This window comes from Callorhinus ursinus, unplaced genomic scaffold (genome assembly GCF_003265705.2).
Source record: "Callorhinus ursinus isolate GAN/ISIS: 27379988/994484 unplaced genomic scaffold, GSC_fseal_2.0 scaffold5, whole genome shotgun sequence".
Taxonomy (NCBI): Eukaryota; Metazoa; Chordata; class Mammalia; order Carnivora; family Otariidae; genus Callorhinus; species Callorhinus ursinus.
In genome coordinates, this window is record NW_027397067.1 from 5,905,659 (window position 1) to 5,926,626 (window position 20,968).

The 20,968-nt window shown below is 38.7% G+C and overlaps 2 protein-coding genes across 7 annotated transcripts in view; one reads left to right on the plus strand and one right to left on the minus strand.

The window, feature by feature from the left end:
• Positions 1 to 5,677, minus strand: part of RB1CC1 (RB1 inducible coiled-coil 1) — a 90,973-nt gene extending 85,296 nt beyond the window's left edge. For 4 of the 6 annotated variants that reach the window (XM_025870595.2, XM_025870594.2, XM_025870591.2 and 1 more), the window contains exon 1: positions 5,538 to 5,677. The gene's annotated coding sequence lies outside the window, so the exon portion shown is untranslated. The remainder of the gene's footprint in view (positions 1 to 5,537) is intronic. The other 2 variants (XM_025870592.2, XM_025870593.2) reach the window with 2 other exon arrangements.
• LOC141372875 (uncharacterized) overlaps positions 1 to 20,968 on the plus strand; it is a 75,392-nt gene that overhangs the window by 12,953 nt on the left and 41,471 nt on the right. The window contains exons 2-3 of the mRNA XM_073893463.1: positions 4,943 to 5,259; positions 5,339 to 6,048. Coding sequence (XP_073749564.1) covers positions 4,943 to 5,259; positions 5,339 to 6,048 — 1,027 coding nt within the window. The remainder of the gene's footprint in view (positions 1 to 4,942; positions 5,260 to 5,338; positions 6,049 to 20,968) is intronic.

Sequence of the window (20,968 nt, forward strand, 5' to 3'; positions counted from 1 at the left end):
ACAGTTTGGTTTTACAAAAATGAGAAAGCATCATGCATACTACTATACACCTTGTTAGAACTGAATAACAATGTGGGAATCTTTCCATCAATACATATAAATGTATTACACATTTTGCTGTCCTGCCATTCATAAAAATTATGTAAAATGCATGACTTACAGATAACCTGAATTTGGAATATTAGTAACAATCTAAAAAACAGAAGTCAATACAGAATATAATTAGATTTATCATTCTGAATTAGTCTCATTCATAAAAATTTAATTCACTTTGTAAGTATTATTGCATTTAAACATGTTTTTTCATATATGCTATGTCATTTGATAATTTCTGCTTAAAAGAAATCCAAAAAAGCCATTAAGATGAATTTAAGTCTAGTTTGCTAGAAAACTCCAAATCTGCATGGAAGCCACATCCATTTGGAATATAACATCCAGGATTGTGCATGGCATAATTTTTAAGGGATGGCAAGATCAAGTTGTGACACTCCCTTTGTTTTTTTTATTTTATTATGTTATGTTAATCACCATACATTACATCATTAGTTTTTGATGTAGTGTTCCATGATTCACTGTTTGCATTTAACACCCAGTGCTCCATGCAGAACGTGTCCTCTTTAATACCCATCACCTGGGTAACCCATCCCCCTTCACCCCCCTCCCCTCTAAAACCCTCAGTTTGTTTCTCAGAGTCCATAGTCTCTCATGGTTCGTCTCCCCCTCCAATTCCCCCCCCTTCATTTTTCCCTTCCTACTATCTTTTTTTTTTTTAACATATAATGTATTATTTGTTTCAGAGGTACAGGTCTGTGATTCAACATTTTTACACAGTTCACAGCGCTCACCATAGCACATACCCTCCCCAATGTCTATCACCCAGCCACCCCATCCCTCCCACCCTCCACCACTCCAGCAACCCTCTGTTTGTTTCCTGAGATTAAGAATTCCTCATATCAGTGAGATCATATGATATGTCTTTCTCTGATTGACTTATTTTGCTTAGCATAATACCTTCTAGTTCCAGCCACGTCCCTGCAAATGGCAAGATTTCATTCCTTTTGATGGCTGCATAATATTCCATTGTATATATACACCACTTCTTCTTTGTCCATTCATCTGTTGATGGACATCTGGGCTCTTTCCACAGTTTTGGCTATTGTGGACATTGCTGCTATAAACACTGGGGTGCACGTACCCCTTCAGATCCCTACATTTGTATCTTTGTGGTAAATACCCAGTAGTGCAATTGCTGGGTCGTATGGTAGCTCTATTTTCAACTTTTTGAGGAACCTCCATACTGTTTTCCAGAGTGGCTGCACCAGCTTGCATTCCTACCAACAGTGCAGGAGGGTTCCCCTTTCTCCACATCCTTGCTAACATCTGTCGTTTCCTGACTTGTTAATTTTAGCCATTCTGACTGGTGTGAGGTGGTATCTCACTGAGGTTTTGATTTGGATTTCCCTGATGCCAAGCGATGTTGAGCACTTCTGCATGTGTCTGTTGGCCATTTGGAGGTCTTCTTTGGAAAAATGTTCATGTCTTCTGCCCATTTCTTGATTGGATTATTTGTTCTTTGGGTGTTGCTTTGATAAGTACTTTATAGATTTTGGATACTAGCCCTTTATCTGATATGTATGGCACTCCTTTTAAATGTGAACGCAGGTTTTCTAAACTCTTAATATTCACCTAATTATGTCTATAGCAAAAATGTTATAGTTCTATGCTTCATTTTATAATAGTTACCTAGTTTAAAAATGAAATCAAAATTATATATAGCAAATACTGAATTAGCTTCATTCTATTAAACTATATGTAAACATACAGCAATATAAAAAAAAAAAGGATGTGCACAACTGGAATTTGCAGAATAACGGCTAAAGCAACCATGGGTATATTAACAGTACGGTACTGATCTAACAGATTTTCTGGATACTTGCTGATCAATTATTATGTGTAGAATATGAGGGAAAAAAATAATGCACATAGTCCCAAACGAGCAACAAAGACATGGAAATGGGTCACAATTATTTTCATCCCTTAACATAATTACAAGCCAATAAAATTCAAGAATTCAAGAGAGCAAAATCATGGGAGTGGGAAGGAGGGTGGGGTTGTTACTCCATAACCCTCAGGGTACTCACTAAACAGCTGTGAAAGAAACAAACCAATGAAAGGGTGCATGAAAGCACTCACATACTAGGAAAAAGTAATTTAAAAAGACCTCAACTTTACTGAGGGATGGAAAGAAATACCGTTCTCTCAGGGACCACACAACAGAGGTCTACTTACAGGCAATTAGGTTTATTAGGCCCACAATAATAAACAAATCAGAAATGTGATAATTAAAATTTACATACTTTTATCTACAACAGTAAGTACACATCCTCCACCTAGCACTCTACAATCTGCTTCTCTAGCATTATATCTATTCCAGTGTCTGAAAGCAGCCAGCATTTGCAATTTATCTTCTTTAAAATTTCCCATAGTTCAAAATTTCCTACAATCTTATATACAAAGCTGACATACAAAGTTCTTATTCATTATTCATGCTGCAGGAGCTAAAACTGTGTTGTAGGGGTTTAACATTTCTTGAAAACATAAATGAATGTAGGTACAAGCTGCCTTCTAGCCTTGCTGGGTTTCTTGGAACAAACGTCTGTGCCTTTGCACATGCAGGGTTACAGTACATGACTGTTTCCTTACTATTTACCCCCAAACCCAGAGTATCTGTAGAGTCCTCACTATCACCATTCTCAGAGCCCACTCATTTCTATTAGTCCACCCAGTAACCTTTTCACTTTTTCTTGTATATGCCAATTATCTCAGAACCTTCCCATTTACTATTCGTGCTGTCAAGAATGTTCTTGTCCCAGTCACACAGCTAGCCTCCTCACTTCTCCTGGGTCTTTATTCCAAAGTTACCGACCAGTGAGGACTTCCGTGGCACTTTATCTAAACCCCCCAATCCTGATACTCATCTCCTCCCTTCTGTTTTCTTTTTTCCCCTTCCTAGCATATATCTCTTACTCCATATTTTTCTTGAATGTTCACTGCCAAATTCCCAGCATTTCTTGACCAGTGCCTGGCACACAGTAGGTACATGATAAATCCCAAGCCAAATTTGTTGAGGTGGCTAGGCCATTTTTTAAAGAAAAGTGAAATGACTTATCCATATCAGATCATGCTTCTAAAAATATCCCCTACACTCCATAAAAACCCAAATCCCCTTTCATAACTTTGTTTCAAAGTTGCAATAATGCTCCAATAGTGTAATTATATTTATATAGGACTCCAATTTCCTATAAGGCAAAAACAATTTCTTACACATTCTTATCTTCCTTGCAATAACTGGTTCAATTGTCTGTTGTAAGTAATAACTGCATGAATGAATGTGTGTAGAAAGGGACTGCTAGATTTTCACTTGAGTTTTTTTTTTAAGATTTTATTTATTTATTTGACAGAGAGAGATAGCGAGAGAGGAAACACAAGCAGGGGGGAGCGGGATAGGGAGAAGCAGGCTTCCTGCTGAGCAGGGAGCCCCATGCGGGGCTCAACCATGGGATCATGACCTGAGCTGAAGGCAGACTTAAGGACTGAGCCACCCAGGCGCCCCTTGCACTTGAGTTTCTTCAGCCACTATCATCTATACTACAAACGAAAGGCTTACGTGGGTTAGAGAATAGCATTATCCAAACAAGAACATTTTACTAGATATTCCTGTTTAAAAAAACATTTGTAGTTACATACAACTGCAAAGTAAAGCATATAGCAGGTGCTCAAACATTTGCTGAATGCATGAAAATTTAAAGACAGTCTCAAAACCAGAAACCAAATAAAAGCTCTGCTCAAGCTTACATAATAAAAACTTAGGTTCAGAAGTGTGGCTCTTCAAAAACAAAGGTCTTGTGTCCTCTGCCCTTTTGGACCTTATGAATTTGATTTGCTATAAAAGTCAATCTGCCACCCATTCTGAACTTGTATTTGTTAGCAAGGGCCAGAAAAATTTTCTGAGACAAGAGTACTGCTTCACTGTCTTCCCTGACATCCAACAACAGCAGAAGAACTAGGCCAGTAATTAATCCTAAATTTGACTAACATAAAAGACTCAAAATCGACAAAATAAAATTACTTTTAAAAAGTGGACTGAATCCATATCTAATTTCCATCAACAGATATTTATCAACATAAACACCAACATAAAGCATCTCTTTTATAAAACTAGTTAGGCTTTAAACACAACACTAAAATTTTAAAAAACCATGACAGGAATGTTACTGAGAAAATGTGTTCATTTAGGCCACATTCTATTACAACATTAAATACAGAAAGCAAACATATCTTCCCACCCCCAGCTTACAAACCAAATAACCCCCAAAATAAAATCCTTATGGTACTTTCGCTTCCCACAGTAATATCTTATCAAAATGGGAAAGACCCCCTTTGTATGAAATATCGAAACATAATAATGTGATCCTTGATTAAACCCAGATTTGTCTATTTATATTAAAAGTCGTCTCCTCCTAAATTGCTAACTTTCCAACCCTTCGGATAAATCCAACAATCAGCATCAACACACAAAAACCTAGAAACTATACAATAAAATGATAAGCCCATTTTCATAGGGCCCAAATCATTGCTCTGTGTATAGTAAACTTGACGCAAACATTGTTATCTAGCTTAACGACTTGTGTAGTAATGAGACTCTACCAACAGTGAGCACATTAGTCTTCCTCGGCATCCAGGCACACACCACTTCGTGGTATGACCACACTTTAAAAGAGTCATGATGGAAAAGACTAGATTACGAAACCATAAACAATAAACATAGTACATCCACCAGGCGGTGGAAGAAACTATTCCCTTCAAAAGCTGCCATTTCTCCTGTTGTTCTCCTGCTTCTACTAAGGAAGTTGTGAAATCCGCAAACACACCCCATCCCAAGTCTATCGGTGGGGCCGGCGGAGGCTGAGTCATTCCTAGGAGTAACTTTATACCGATCCTCGCACTCCGGGGTCGGGACAAAGGCATCTCTCCGATCCTCCCGCTGTGCGCTTCGTTCGGCCTCGGCCCAATTCCACTCCCCGGTTTCTCAAGTCAAAGACAGCATTAAGGCTAAACCTGGCAGTGGTGACGACAAGGGAGGATACGTGCCGGTGGGTTCGGCGTCCCTCGCCCTCGGCCACTCCCGAAAGTCGGCCCGGGGCTGCCCGAGGCGCGTACAGGGAGGGACCGTGGCGGCCACGGCCGAGAAAGCCGCAGGTAGGCCTGCACCGGGCGAGCCCGCCCCACACCTCCCGCAGCCCAGTGGGGCTTCGACTCAAACCGCGTGTCTCCTCAGGGGCTGTCGCGCCAGGGAGGCAGCCGCAGGGCAACACCTGCCGCGGCCGGATGCGCCGGACCCGCCGGCGCACACACCTGCGAGCCCGCGGCGCTCAGCCCGGTGCGGACCCGGGCGTCCCCGGCCCCCTGTGCCCAGGCTCGCCGAGCCGCCCCGGTGCCAGATGGGGGAAGGGGCCACGGGCGGCGACGGCACTTACCTGGCAGCACCTCCTCCTTCCCCGGCGGCAGCAGCAGAGCCGGCAGCCCCTGGCACCATCTTCCGCCGCCGCCTCGTCCTCGGCGGCGGCTACCAGCCGTCCATCGGGCACCGCCAACCGACACAACCGCCGGCGTCCCAGGTGCCGGTCGCGGCCCCGAACTCCGGGCGGGAGGGAGGGGTCGGGGCGGAGGGGGGACGCTGTCAGGCCCCTCGGCTCTGGGTCGGGGGCCGGGGGTCAGGGGGCCGCGGCCAGTCAGAGCCGAGGGGCCGGGGCGACTCGAGGACCCCAAGGCAGCGCCGAGGGCTCGGCAGGGCCGCGGACACGGCCGCGGTTAGGTTTGTTATTGTCGACTCCGTCCCTTCCTCCGCGGAGCATGCCGGGAAACGGTGGGCGGGGGGAGGGGTGCACCCGGTGGCCCGGGCGGTGCGGAGAGGCGCGCGCAGGTCCGGAAGTCGGCAGGCAGCCGGGAAGGGGGGCGACTCCGCCCACAGTCGCCGTCGGCAGGCCTGTGAGTTGGCTGTCCTCTTGTGACCCGGGGAGACCGCTGGGGCGGCCTGTTGCTGTGCGAGCTTTAGTCCGGGCGCTCACTGCCCCAAGGTGATCTTGACCTTGCTTGCTACAGCGAGTTGGCCTGGGTTGGGCCGACCCCGCCGAATTTTGGATTAGCCCCAGGTTAAACAACTTATCTCTTTCAACCTGTCGCGGAGGAGCGGGGCCCACTGAGGGTCCGTGTCCTCGTCGCCTGCCCGCACATTGGGCCAAGGTCTGTAAGCGGATGACGTACCTGGCCGTGCGGCGGGGCAGGCTAGACTGCCACCACCATACCCCCACCGCTGGGACTGCGAGCGGCTGATAAGTGTCTCGGGTAACTCTCTTAAGTGTGGGGCGGCACAATTTTTCCTCAGACCAGGTAAGGCAAAGAAAACGTCCAAGAAACAAGAGAGTTAAGGTTTGGTCGATTGGAATGAAGGTGTAAGCGCCAAGACCACCAGTTTTCAGCTCTATAAATATTGAGTTTGTTCTCGAATGGGTTAGCATGAGTACTCTAATGGGCGGGGAAACAATTTCGGTGGAATCCTGAATTTGTGAAGATGAACACTCACAAGCGATGACTTGAAGCCACAAGGCTTTGAATATTCAAATGTGGTTAGCAGAAGTTACACGTAGAATAATTATATAATACTCTTTAAATTCCTTTTATATCCAGACATATGGTACGAGTCAAAGTTTAGAGGTGCTACCAATGTCAGAGGGCTCCTGAGTTGGGTTTGCATAAAAAATTAGCGTTGTTACCGTTTTCAAGAGCACCAAAACGGAATAAATACTATTAGGAAGCAAAATTTGCAGTCCTTCATTTATCACGTGGAAACTGACTTAAAACATTGAACGACTGGTAGGCATTAGGGATTTTCAGTTTCCTTCACACCGGTTTCTGAAAGTTATGTTTGAGAACACCTTATTTTTACCACTTTCTTTTTAATTTTACACTCCTGCATATCCCAGAGAGAATCTTGTCTTTGGCAAGTCATTTCACTTGTTTAGTTTTTTTTTTTTTTTTTAGGCTAGAGTTTTATACAACCTAGCAAGATACAGCAGAGAAGTGAAAATTAAGAGACTAACTTGTTCTTATGCCTTGGGGGGAGGTACGAACTGGCAAGACTGAAGAAGAAGGATGCTGATTTTATTAGTCAGCATTGTAACCAGCACACAGAAAATAGGTGGTGGAGAGATTTTGCCAGAAAATTTGTAAGCAAAACAAACTATTAGGCCTGTAAAGAATATAGGGCTGTTTAAACTTCTCTTAGTTACCACTGACATTTATCATTACAAATACAATACAGCTTAGAATGTGAAACATCACTGAACTATGTGGGTGGTAATCTGTTAAATAATAAAATGTTTTAAATGTTATTTGTCTCTCTGACCTCTTTCTTTGGAAAAAAAAAGTTTCAGTTCTCATCTTCTCTTAGTCATAGGTTGGAAGAAATGATCAGAAGTGATTGGTTCATACCTTAAAAATTTACATCTTCTCCAGAGGTCAAGAGTTTATACGCATTCAGTGTTGTTTCTTAGTGATAAGTATAAATATTTTAACTTAGCTTTGTTATATATATGCAGGTATCTGCAGTAAATACTATTACAAGTTACTGATACTGCTTATGTCTATAGTAATAAGTTTCAACAAGTTGCGTTTTCTTTCCTACCGAGGATATTGAAAACCCAATGTATTCTCCCTTTCTTAGTAAATTAAACCAACAAAAGTCCCTCATGCAGCATTACTTCTCTACTAGGCTTCTTGATAGGAAGTCCACAATCTACAGCCTCATTTCCGCCTACTGTTCTTTTCTCACTAAAATTGCAAACAAGTTAATAGGGACCTCCAAAATACTGTGCTAAATGGACTGTGCTGATACTTTATTTGAACTTTCTAAGGCATTTTGTATTTTAAATTATTCAATCTTTAATTCCCTTCTGTTTGCAGCATCTCCCTCTTTGCTCTTAAATCTCTGTCCTTTCATTTGGTTCTCTTCCAAATTCTCAAGTAATTATAATACAACGTAAATGATGCAAATATTCTCTATGGGAGAAGACATGAGAGACTTAATCTTGTCCTCGTTACATGATTATTTTTTAATTTAATAAGCATTTAGGTCTTTTAATAGATTTATAGTGAGGGCAAAAGAAGCTGGTTCTCTTTAGGAGTACTTAGGGATTACACAGAATCTACAGAGAAACACCGGAGGTACTTCAACTCAGTTCAGATCTTTAAAATCCTATTTTTCGTTCAGGTCTCCATTTTAGTGTCACTTTCTTTTATCTATCTATCTGTCTATCTATCTATCTATCATCTATCAGTGCACAAGCAGGGGGAACAGCAGGCAGAAGAAGAAGTAGGCTCCTCCCTGAGCAAGGAGCCCGATGGGACTCTATCCCAGGATCCTGAGATTGTGACCTGAGCCGAAGGCAGACACTTAACCGACTGAGCCACCCAGGCGTCCCTCAGTGTCACTTTCTCAGGGAGTCCTTCCCTAACATGCCTGTAGTTTCTCTAGATTATTATATTTTTTACTATTTGTCTAACATGCTGAAATACGTCCTTTTTTAATAGAGGAACCATTATCCTAATATGTGATGTGCAGTGTGATGTGCATACAAACATTTGTTGACAATGTCCTACACTTTTTTTCAGGCCTTCAATTTATACTTAGACTCACCTCAACTAGTCTCCATCATTTACACCATCCAAGACCAATCTGATCATGTCTCTTCCCTAACCATCTTCATTGGTTTTGTTTTGTATATTGGATACAATTTAAATTTTTTAACATAATTTAAGAATCTCTCCATTATATAGCAACCCATCTCCAGCTATATCTCCTGGCACTTTTGCCCTTTACACGTGTGAGTTTCCTCCTTCAGGAATGTTCATCCCACCTTGTTCATTTTTCAAAGCCATTTTTTAAAACAGCTTGGACATCAGCCAGCTTCTAACTTCTAGGCAGTATAGTGATCCACACATCCTACTACCTCTGCTCCACACCACACAACTATGAGTTTTTGTCTCTCCTCAGTCTATGAAACTCTTAGGTTTAGGAACTATGAATTATTAATTTTCAAGTTCCTAGAACTTTCTAGAGAGCTTGGCACATAATTAGCAATTAATATTTATATTGAAGATTCACTAGGAAGTTACTATGGAAAATTCCTGCTCTCAAATATCTCAAAGGCTTGTACAGGGGGCCATTCAAAAATCACTGTAGTGACAAGTTTAAATGACATTAATTCCTTATCCAGAATACATCAAGATATTGGGGAGGTCACAGTTTACAGCTTAATCACAATTTTGTTAATTCTGCCTGATTTGGGATTTTATTCTGCATGCATTAGATATTTCTCAACTTAGTGTCAATTCTCTCATTTTCTTTTAGGTTATGTTCAAACAGCCAGCAACTGCGATTAACATAATTTGACTTTTTTCAAAGATTGAATCAGCCATTTTTAAAGGTTAACTCCTTTTAAAAAGTTCTTGATTTTGTTTTTAAGATCATAGCTAATGATGTATAAAACATGGTCATGCACTACTTAGAGGCTTCTGGCACTATGATTATTAAGTTAATGTTTTTAGTACTATTTACAGACGTTAAAGCTGCCTTACTCGGTCTGTTGGTACTCACATATTATTAATGATGATGATGATAGTAAACTTATGAGTGTTTATCTTCAAAGCTAGTGATGAGCTTGATGAGCTAGTGAGCAACACTGTTTCTAATGCTGTAACACAATACTTCTAGCATGCTTAATTTTTAAACGGATTTAAAGCAATAGATTGAGACAAAATATTTTTAGTCATTCTTCACATGAAGTTCTTGTCTCTTGTTACTTTGAAGAGCTTTTTTGGTTTTTTTTAAAGATTTTATTTATTTGACAGAGACACAGCGAGAGAGGGAACACAGCAGGGGGAGTGGGAGAGGGAGAAGCAGGCTTCCTGCGGAGCAGGGAGCCCAATGGGGGGCTCGATCCCAGGACCCTGTGACCATGACCTGAGCCGAAGTCAGATGCTTAACGCCTGAGCCACCCAGGCACCCCACTTTGAAGAGCTTTTTAACAAAATGTCCAAAGATACAGCTGGACTGTCTTTTTTTTTTTTAAGTATTTATTTATTTGAGAGGGGGGAGAGAATTTGAAATAGACTCTGCACTGCGCACAGAGCCTGACGCGGAGCTCGATCCCACATCTGCAAGATCATGACCTGAGCCAAAACCAAGAGTTGGACACTCCACTGACAGCCACCCAGGCTCTCCTCAGCTGGACTGTCTTAAAGCAAAACCTTATCAGTTCTGCAGACATAGATTAAACTGAAACATCAAATGGTAGTTGGACTTGAGGCAGTGTCTTTCAAAGGTCTTTTAATGTGACCCACATTAAAAAATACATTTTAACATTGTGACCTGGTGTGTACATACAGGCCTCTATCAATGAAACCATGTTTTATGAAAACAAATACTTGTGATGCACTCGGATATTTTTTTTCACTCTGATATTTTCTATTTTTGTTCCAGTGCTAGTCTTGACCCACTAAATTGATTTTACCACCCTCCAATGGCTTTAAAGATCTTAGATTCAGTGACATAGGCCCCAAACCTTGAGATACTTTGCTTCTGATTTTTCCATCAGTTCTTCCTATTTAGACTATATCCATCCATAGTCAAGTTTGTGATTATGTTTATTAAAAAAAATAACCTAACTGAAGCCAGTGCAACACTAGTGAGTGTATCTTAGATGACAAACATGCAAACATGGGCTTTATGTTTATAAACCTTTTTATTTGTCTTAGTAGCTCTATCCAGTTTCTGTTAATTTTCTCCGTATTTACAGATGAGGAAATGAGAAGTTAAGTTACTAATTCCTTCTGGGTAATGCTCTTTAGCCAGTAACTGTTTCGGCTAATTTATGAGCCCAGCCAATTCAACAGGCTATATCCTTGAACACTATACTATGCTGCCCCTTAATTTGGTGGACTCCTGAAAGGGGGAAAATTAAAAAATTTTAAGTCTAGCAGTAGGTTATAGAGTCTCAGCACTATTAGCGTTTTGGGCCAGGTAATTTGTTATGCGGGGCTGTCTTCTATATTTTAGGATGTTTAACAACATTCTTAACTTCTACCCACTAGATGCCGGTGGCACCCCCAGTGATGACAACCAAAAATGTCTCTGGACGTGTTGTAGTGTTCCCAAAGGGACAAAGTCACTCCCTTCCCAGAACCACAGGCTAAAGCCTGGTACATCTATATAATGAAATGCATTGTAGTCTTTGAAATTGTATTTTAGAAAAATATTTAATCACAAAATATTCTAAGTTAAAAATACAGAACTATACTCTTTTTAAGGTGCAGTATTTTTTTTTTCATATTTTAACATCTCTGAAATCTGGGTGCATTTAACAATGAATAGGGTCCTACAGTCTTGTTAACCAACTGCCATTCATTACCTGTTTATTCAAGATACCAAAAAAACTAGCTTAGAAAAAAAAAATGACCCTAAAAACGATGGTGAAGCATTCTTTTGAACCCAAGTTTTCTCATAATTTGACTTTTTTCAAAGAATGAGTCAGTTTCACAAAAGTTTGTGGAGAGGGGTGGGAAAGATGATGAATCAGACATGGTGGACAAGCATAATGAAAGGCAGTCCAAAGCATGCTCTATCCAAAGAATTGCAAAGCCAGTACAGGAGTCTGGCACCATGACTTGCTTCATTATGGATTCACAGGAAATACCTGTTGCCAATGCTTTTACTGGTGAAAAGGATGAATTGTATGGAAAAACCAATGTATTTTATTTACATATATTACTTGTGTAATATTTACTTATATTTTCCTTTTAAGTATGCACAAGATCAATGATAAAAAACAAGTTAGTAAAGTCTAACAAAGCTTTTTATTTTTATTTTTTTTAGATTTTATTTATTTATTTGACAGAGCGAGCGAGAGAGCACAAGCAGGGGGAGCAGGAGGAGAGGGAGAAGCAGGCTCCCCGCTGAGCAGGGAGCCCGATGTGGGGCTCCATCCCAGGACCCTGGGACCATGACCTGAGCCAAACGCAGATGTTTAACCATCTGAGCCACCCAGGCACCCCTAACAAAGCTTTTTAAATAAGTAAAAATTATAGGTGATGTTTCCTTTCTGTGTGTACATATTTCTGCATTTTCCAAACTGCAAGGTCCTTAAAAATGTATCCTTACTCTTTCAACTTAAAGTGGTTCTATATTGCTTATTACACAAAATTCAAGATTTTCTAATTTGCTGAAGTCCATTTATTTTATTAATAGCATTGTTTTTGGCTATTACTTCCTCAGATCATCCTTTTTAGTTAACCCTACCTGCTGTCCATACATGCAAAAATACTTTTCCCAGTAAGCATTCTTTTTCAGTGTGGTTTATTCATTTATTTTTTAAATTTTGAACATAATTGACACACAGTTTTACATTAGTTTCAGGTGTACAACTTAGTGATTTGGCAAGTATATATATTATGCTATGTTTGCCACAAGTATAGCTATCATCTGTCCCATTACATTTCTATTCAATGTGGTTTATTAAAAGGAACACTGAACTGGACATCTGGAAACCTCGCGTCCTATCCTGCCTCAGCCTTCTGAGCTATGTTTCCCTAGTGGTCAGCTCCTTCTACTCTGTCAAACTGTCTGCACTGTTCTTAAATCCCTAACCCATACCCCTTTGCAATTCTCTCATTCTTGGTAAATAATCTCACCCATACATTACTGAGGAAATAGAAGCTATGAGAAAAAACTTGATCACGCTTCTGCCATAAAGTCTGCAAACTCATCTGCACCTAGTCTCCCCTCCAGTCCCTGTTCTGTCCCTTCAATAGAAGATATTCATGGGCTTTTAACTCTGTTCCGTCATCTCATTGTGTCATTTTGTGGGACTACTTGGTATATGCAAAATTTAGTTCATGTGAAATATTTTGTAGAATTTAAAGAATATCTTTAAAATTGGATTTATCCTTAATTGCTTATTGTTCCATTTAATTTTTCTTAAAAATCAAGAAATATATCAGCAATGTGATTTCATAGTTACCTAAGATATCTTTTGATGTGCCAGTTTTAAAATTAACTTCTTAGTTACTAGACATTTACATAAAATGCCATATTGATCTGTTAAGATCAAAGTTAAAACTCTTAGGAAGATATAAAAGCTATTGAAAAGTGTTTTTCTTTTCTCCTTTGTTTCTGTAATATTGTTATTTTTTTAACTTTTAATTTTTGATTGCCTTGATCACATGAAATCTCTTTTCTTTCCCCAAGTTTTTACTTAAATTCCAGCTAGTTAGCGTACAGAGTAATATTAGTTTCGAGTATAGAATTCATATGAAATTTAAAAAAAAATTTCACTGTCTCTTCTGGCCATTGTTATTGTTAGTTTCATGATTGTTACTGAAACTAATTTTATTGTATAAAAGAGTGTAGTGTTAAAAAAATTCTCCACTCTGAATTCAAATACACTATACAGTGACAAGGCCCAGGACTCACTTTTTAAATAAGCTTTAGAGGTAATTCTAATGCAGACTTGGCCTTGGGAAACAAAAGACTCAATCTATAAAGATCCTTTTAATCCTACTAAGTCTTCCTTCTCCTTTAAATCCATAGCTGCCACCCTCTCTCAATGAAATCAACAGATAAATCCTAATCTACTCAGCACTTTCTGTATCTGTACTGTTATCAAACAATTACTTTGAATTTGTCATTCTCAATTTTGCCTTAATTCTTTTGGAATTGTGCACATTGTTTCTGTACAACTAAATCATAAGGTTTGCATATAGAAGTTGGAAAACCTGAGATCTCATTTGGATTTAGAAAAATCACTTAATATGTATGATTTCAATTTCCTCCTTTTATAATGGTGTTTGCAATACCTACTTTAGCTTTCTCACATTACTCTATAGGTTAGAATGAAAATTGCATGTAAAATATACTGTACTTTGAACATTTTGTATGGTCCCCAAATAACGATGGCTCCTCATACTTCTTGAAAAATGCAGCTCCATCAGTTCTTAAAATTAATAAAGTGTTTGTATGTATTTTAGTACAAACACCTAGTTACATTTAAAACATAAAAGAATTAACTTTATATCTTTCTTGTTATTTACATTCATATTATGAGTTTTTTGCCTGCTTTCCTTCTCCCCTTCATTCCTTTATACCTTTGAAGTTCTGGAAACATCAAAGATGGTTGTGGCAAATGCTCGTCTTTTCCTTTCTATATTTAAGGCTCCCGAGAACATTTTACATTCCTGTTTCAAGAAGGTTGTCTTTTTGAAAATATCCAACATCACCAAGAAATAAGCTGAGAATCACAGGTTTCCTGAAAGGAAGTTCATCCAGCCTTTGAAAAGAAGCCATAGTTTGTATGTCTTCGACACAGTGGATAGTACAAATTCAAAAGAAGCAAAAATCTATATTAAGTGATTAAAGAAATGTATTCTTTTTTCTATTTCATGAAACTCAGGTTTTACACAAAAACATTTTTATAATATTTCTGTATACTGGCAATAATTCAACACATGAAACTGAGAAAATTTCATTTACATAGCATCCATTTTAAAAGAATATAATAGGAATAAATTAACCAAAGAAAAACAAGACTTGTACACTGAAAATTGCAAAACAGTGTTGAAAGAAATTAAAGAAAACATGCCATGGTTGTGAATCAAAAGACTTATTGAGATGGCAGTACTTTCCAAATTGATAACACAGATTCAACACAAGAAATACAATGCTACAAATTTAAAGTTAATTGATTTTCAAAAAGGGTACCAAGAGGGTGCCTAAGTGGCTCAGTCACTTAAGCATCTGCCTTTGGCTCAGGTCATGATCTCAGGGTCTTGGGATCAAGCCACACATTGGGCTCCCTGCTCAGCGGGGAGTTTGCTTCTCCCTTTGCCTCTGCTGCCCCCTGCTCATGCTCTCTCTCCCTCTGTCTCTCTAATAAATAAATAAAAAGAAGTTTAAAAAAAAAAGGGTACCAAGACATTTCAATGGAGGAATAACCTCAAGAAATGGTATTGGGACAAGTGGATATCCACAGGAAAAAAAAAGGGGGGCTCCTACCTCATACCATATACAAAAATTAAACTGGATTGAAAACCTAAATGTAATAGCTAAAACTAAAAACTTAACACAAAGCATAGGAGTAAATGTTTGTAACCTTGGATTTGGCAATGGTTTCTTAGATATGACACTGAAAACACAGGCAACACACCCACACACACAATAGATAAAGTTAAAACGTTTTTGTGCTTCAAAGGACACCACCCAGAAAAGACAATACAGAGTGTGAGAAAGTGTGAATTACCTATCACATAAAGATCAAGTATCCAGAATATATAATGAACTCTTAAAAATAATAAAAAGACAATCCATTTTTTAAAATGGGCTTAAGATTTGAACAGACATCTCTAAAGATACAAAAAAGCCAATAATCACATGGAAAGATGCTCAATCTGTCACTATGGAAATGCAAATCAAAATCGCAATGAGATACCACTCCACATCCTCAGGATGGCTAAAACCAAAGACAGATAATAACAAGGATGTGGAGAAACTGGAACTCTGCTACATTGCTGGTGGAATTGTAAAATGGTGCAGTCCCTTTGGAAACCAGATTGGCAGTCCCTCAAAAGAGTTAACAGATTTACCACAGCCCAGCAATTCCACTCCTAGAGAAATAAAAACATGTGTCTCTACAGAAACTTATACATAAATGTTCAAACTGTATTATTCATAACAGCTAAAGGAAACAATCCTAATGTTCATCAACTGATTAATGGATAACCAAAATGTGGCATATCCATGCAATAGAATATATATGCTGCAAAAATGTCCATTCCTTAGAGTAAGCAGAATTACCACATGACCCAGCATTTCCACTAAAACCTGTGTTCAGGGGCGCCTGGGTGGCTCAGTCGTTAAGTGTCTGCCTTCCACTCAGGTCCTGATCCTGGGATCAAGCCCCGCACCGGGCTCCCTGCTCAGCAGGACCCCTGCTTCTCCCTCTCCCACTCCCCCTGCTTGTGTTCCCTCTCTCGCTGTGTCTCTCTCTTTCAAATAAATAAAATCTTTAAATAAATAAATAAATAAATAAATAAATAAAACCTGTGTTCACAGAAAACTGTCACAAATATTCATAGCGGCATTCTTAGTAGCCAAAAAACATGGGAGCATGCCAAATGTCAAATGATGAATGGATAAACGAAATGTGTCCTGTACATACAACTGAATATTAACTGGCAATAAAAAGGAAAGAGGGCTGACTCATGACACAGCATGGATGAACCATGGAAATATGCTAAGTAAAGGAATCTAATCAGAAAAAGCCACATACTCTATGATTCTGCTTATATAAAATGTTCAGAATAGGCAAATTCCTAGACAGAAAGTACGTTAGTGGTTGTCAGGAGCTGGAGAAAGGGATCAATGGGATATGACTGCTGATGGGCATGAAGTTTCTTTTGGGAATGTTGAAAATGTTCCAAAATCACAGTGGTGATTTTACAGTCTTATGGATATCTGAAAAGCCACCACACTGTACACTTTGAAGTGGTCAGTCTGGTATGTGAATTATATTTCAGTAAAACTTAACATTTTAAAAAAATTTAATGAGATAAGTAGCAGAGAGCTAATAGCCCCATAAATCACCTTGGTTCATTTAACCATCACTGAAGTGTTTTAAAAGTACTTTAAAAGTAGAAGTCTGATTTAACCCTCACTTGCAGTCCTTTAAAAAGGAGAATCTAATGGAAATGTCATAGTTAGCCCTGGGTGCAGGCATAATAAGATAGTGCTTGTCTACATAATTGTTGAACAATAAATATCGAACTGTCATCAGTCTGCTTTTATTACCACCAGGTGCCATTAATCTTAACGCCAATGAAAAAATGCTCCCTAAAAAATCTTTTGTTAGTCCAAGTAGGGTTTATCAATCTTGTCATTTAAGGCCAGATAATTCTTTGTTGTGGGAGGCTGTCCTGTGCACTTTGGCATGTTTGGCTGCATCCCTGACCCCTACCCACTTGATTTCAGTAGCACTCTCTTACCCACAGTTGTAAAAAGCCAAAGTGCCTCCAGACATTGACAAATGTCCCAAGAGGCAAAATCACCAAGGCAGAGAACCACTGATGTAAATTCTAACTAAATGCTGTGGTTTCGATTAAATTTTAATAACATATATGTAAGCCTCAAAAATAAGTAATTTTTAATATCTTTTAATAAACATTGTATTCTATGGGGAAGTTAATTCATGTCTCCAACTCTTGTGGTACGCTATAAGCCCTACCTTTAAAAAGTAGACTCAAAAAATACGATAGTGCCATGATTGTAAAAATACCTAAACAGAAATGGAGTAAATTCTATCATTCTATGTGCAGATTATTCTCTAAACCTTAAAAACCCTTTTTTGAAGGATTTCTTTATCTTTTTCCTTTTTTAGAAAAATTTATAATGAAAAGTATTACTCTATTTTTTCCTCTTTTGTATCAATTTTTTCAACTTTTCATTAAAATTTTTTTAAATTTTATTTATTTGAGAGAGAGAGAGAGTGCACAAGCAGGGGGAGTGGCAGGCAGAGGGAGAGGCAGACTCCCCGCTGAGCAGGAAGCCTGATGTGGGACTCCATCCCTGGACCCTGTGATCATGACCTGAGCCGAAGGCAGACGCTTAACCGACTGAGCCACTCAGACATCCCTTCGTTAAAAAAATTTTAATGGCATATTTTTCAATGTCTACATTTCTATCTGGCTCATATTATTGCATTTCATTTCAAGATTAATAAAAACTTTCTCATTCAGAGGAAGGTGTTAAGAATGATGTATACCAAGTGTTAAATGTGCTAGATACACCACTGATTTCAGAGAAAGAGAAAGTAGCTAACAAAATTGAGTGAGCATATGTGAGGTATCATGCTACGTGCTTTATACCTTATTTAATCTAACACAACAAACTGCCATTTACATATGAGGAAACAGAAGCTCAAGTTTAAGTTTTTCCTCAAATTCCATTTAAAACTCTAAATAGCATGAATATATTGGCAGAATTTTTACTATCTCAGTCTTGGGCTGGTTATTGCTCTCTTGAAACCAAATAATATAATGATACACCATTTTTATAATATAATTAGTAACTTAAAAACAGGTATATCTGATATATAATATTGTATTAGTTTCAGGCATACAACATAATGATATTTGTGTGCATTGTGAAATGATCACCACAGTAAGTCTAGTTAACACCTGTCACCTTACATGGTCACACAAAAATCTTTTTTGTGATGAGAACTTTTAATATCTACTCTCTTAGCAACATTCAAATATGCAAAACCTATTATTAACTTGGTCACCATGCTGTACCTTACATTCCAATGACTTATAACTGGAGTTTATTCTTTTTGACCCCCTTCACCCATTTCTCCCACCCACCACTTCTGGCAACTACCAATCTGTCCTCTGGAGCTATGAACTCATTTTTTTTTGTTTTTGCATTTTGTGTATTATTTTTGTTTTTTAGATTCCACATATAAGTGAGATCACATATCTTGTCTCTGTCTGACTTGTTTCATTTAGCATAATGCCCTCAGGGTCCATCTATGTTGTTGCAAATGGCAAAATTTCATTCCTAAAAAATGGCTGAGTAATATTCCATTGTGTCCATATACTGCATTTTCTTTATTCATTCATCCATTGGTGGACACTTAGGTTGTTTCCATATCATGACTATTGTAATATAATTAGTAATTTTAAACTTGTGCGCTTTTATTAGTTCTTAATTTAGTAAGAATTCCTTTCCAGGACATTGGTATACTTTGCAGCAAGACTATTGTCTTAAATTGTGGAACTATTATTATATGCACATATTTTAAAAGGAATCTTTTTAGACTTCAGTACTTGCATCTCTGGTAGATGCCTAGTCTGGTGTGCATTTAATTAACCCTTGTTGAATGAATAAGGGATTAAGTTTGTGGCTTGCCTAGTCAACATGAAGTCAGCTCAAAAAAAAAAAATTGTTCAAAATGTTTCTATTAGCAAAGGCTTAGTACACAATTTTAATTTGAAAGACAGGTTATAATAATAAGAGGTAGAATCGTTAAGATAAAGTCCTAATCTAAATCTTGGGATGGGAAAGAAGCAAGATTGGCATCTTTTAAGTGAATTATATTTCTAGGGCAGAAAGCTAAATATCAAGAAGATGTATGTGTGGCATTTTGCCTTGGGATCACAAATTTCTTGGTGTGGCCTTAGTAAAGTTAATCACATTAAATGCTTCTTTGCCCCAGCCATAAAATGCAACGTATCCAAATATTAAATAATGTCCTATGCCAAAACTTGCCATTGGTGGTTAGTCAGTGTTATAAAGTTCTTACATAGAAGCTGCCCTTGATATGATATGAAAATCAACTGGGGAATCAGAATATATGAACTTGAACTTGAACTTTAAATAATTGGTTTGTCCTTTTAACAACAAAGCAACCTAGCCAGATTTATTCTTGACTCAGTAAATATAGACAGGGTGTGGTGGCCCTTAGCCAGCTGGGTGTATCTCTGCAATTCAAAAGATGACTAATGAAGTACTGTTTACATTTAAAACTAGAAAAAAAATTATCCTTGATGTGTACTGTTTCCTTGACTAACTGGTGATTGAGGCTATTAATGCAAACTATGAAAACTGAAAAAGTCCAGAGTTTAAAAGCAATAAAATGCTATTCTTCCCGAACTCCTCCCGTTTACCTTTAAGGTCTTAAAATGATGACAGGATGGGGTTGGATTTCCCTGGGGTTTCAACTACTTGTCTATGTCTTCCCTTGGACATTGTTATTTGTAGTGGGGAATATCAACTATAGTCCCTCACAGTTCATACCAGCATGTTTAGCATGCCTTGCAATCAGTTTCTTATTATTCATGGATTCATTAGTTCATCCATTCACTATAGAAACATTTATCATGGAGATGCCTGGGTAGCTCAGTCAGTTAAGCATCTGCCTTCCGCTCAGGTCATGATCCCCCCACATTGGGCTCCCTGCTCCCTTCTCCCTCTCCCTCTGCACCTCTGTTTCTCTCTCTCTTTCGTGCTTTCTCTCACGCAAGTGCACTCTCGCTCTCTCTCTCAAATAAATAAAATCTTAAAAAAAAAAAAAAAGAAACATTTCAGGGCACCTGAGTGGTTCAGTTGGTTAAGCGACTGCCTTCGGCTCAGGTCATGATCCTGGAGTCCTGGGATCAAGTCCGAGTCAGGCTCCCTGCTCGGCAGGGAGTCTGCTTCTCCCTCTTACCCTCCCCCTCACCCCCACTTCTTGAGCTCTCTCTCTCTCATTCTCTTTCTCTCAAATAAATAAAAAGTCTTTAAAAAAAAAAAAGAAACATTTATCATGGACCAAGCACTCTAACCAGGATAAAGTGACATGAGACAAGTGTAATTGTCCATCAGTGGGTGTGTGGATAAGTAACTTGCAGTATATTCAATTTATATAACTGAATACTACCCAGTAGTAAAACTGCATGAACCATGGCTAGGTGTACCACTATGATGTCTCAGAAACATAATATTTAAGTAAAAAGCAAAGACATTTGATAATATGTGGTATTGGAAAGGGTGTGAGAAAATGGGCACTTACTTCATATATTACAACCTCAAGGAAGGACAATTAGCAACCCATTATGATTAATATTACCATAAAAGTGTCAACTGTAATTTATTCTATAGATATATCTTGATGTATGGGAATTGACATCTGAGCAAGAATAGTTATTTCAATATTATGTGCTGTAATAAAAGATGGGTCGTTCATTCATAGAGGACAGGTTAAATAAATGACGTCCCAGTGCATCCTGGGACAAAGGAATAAAGAATCTCTGTACATTTTAT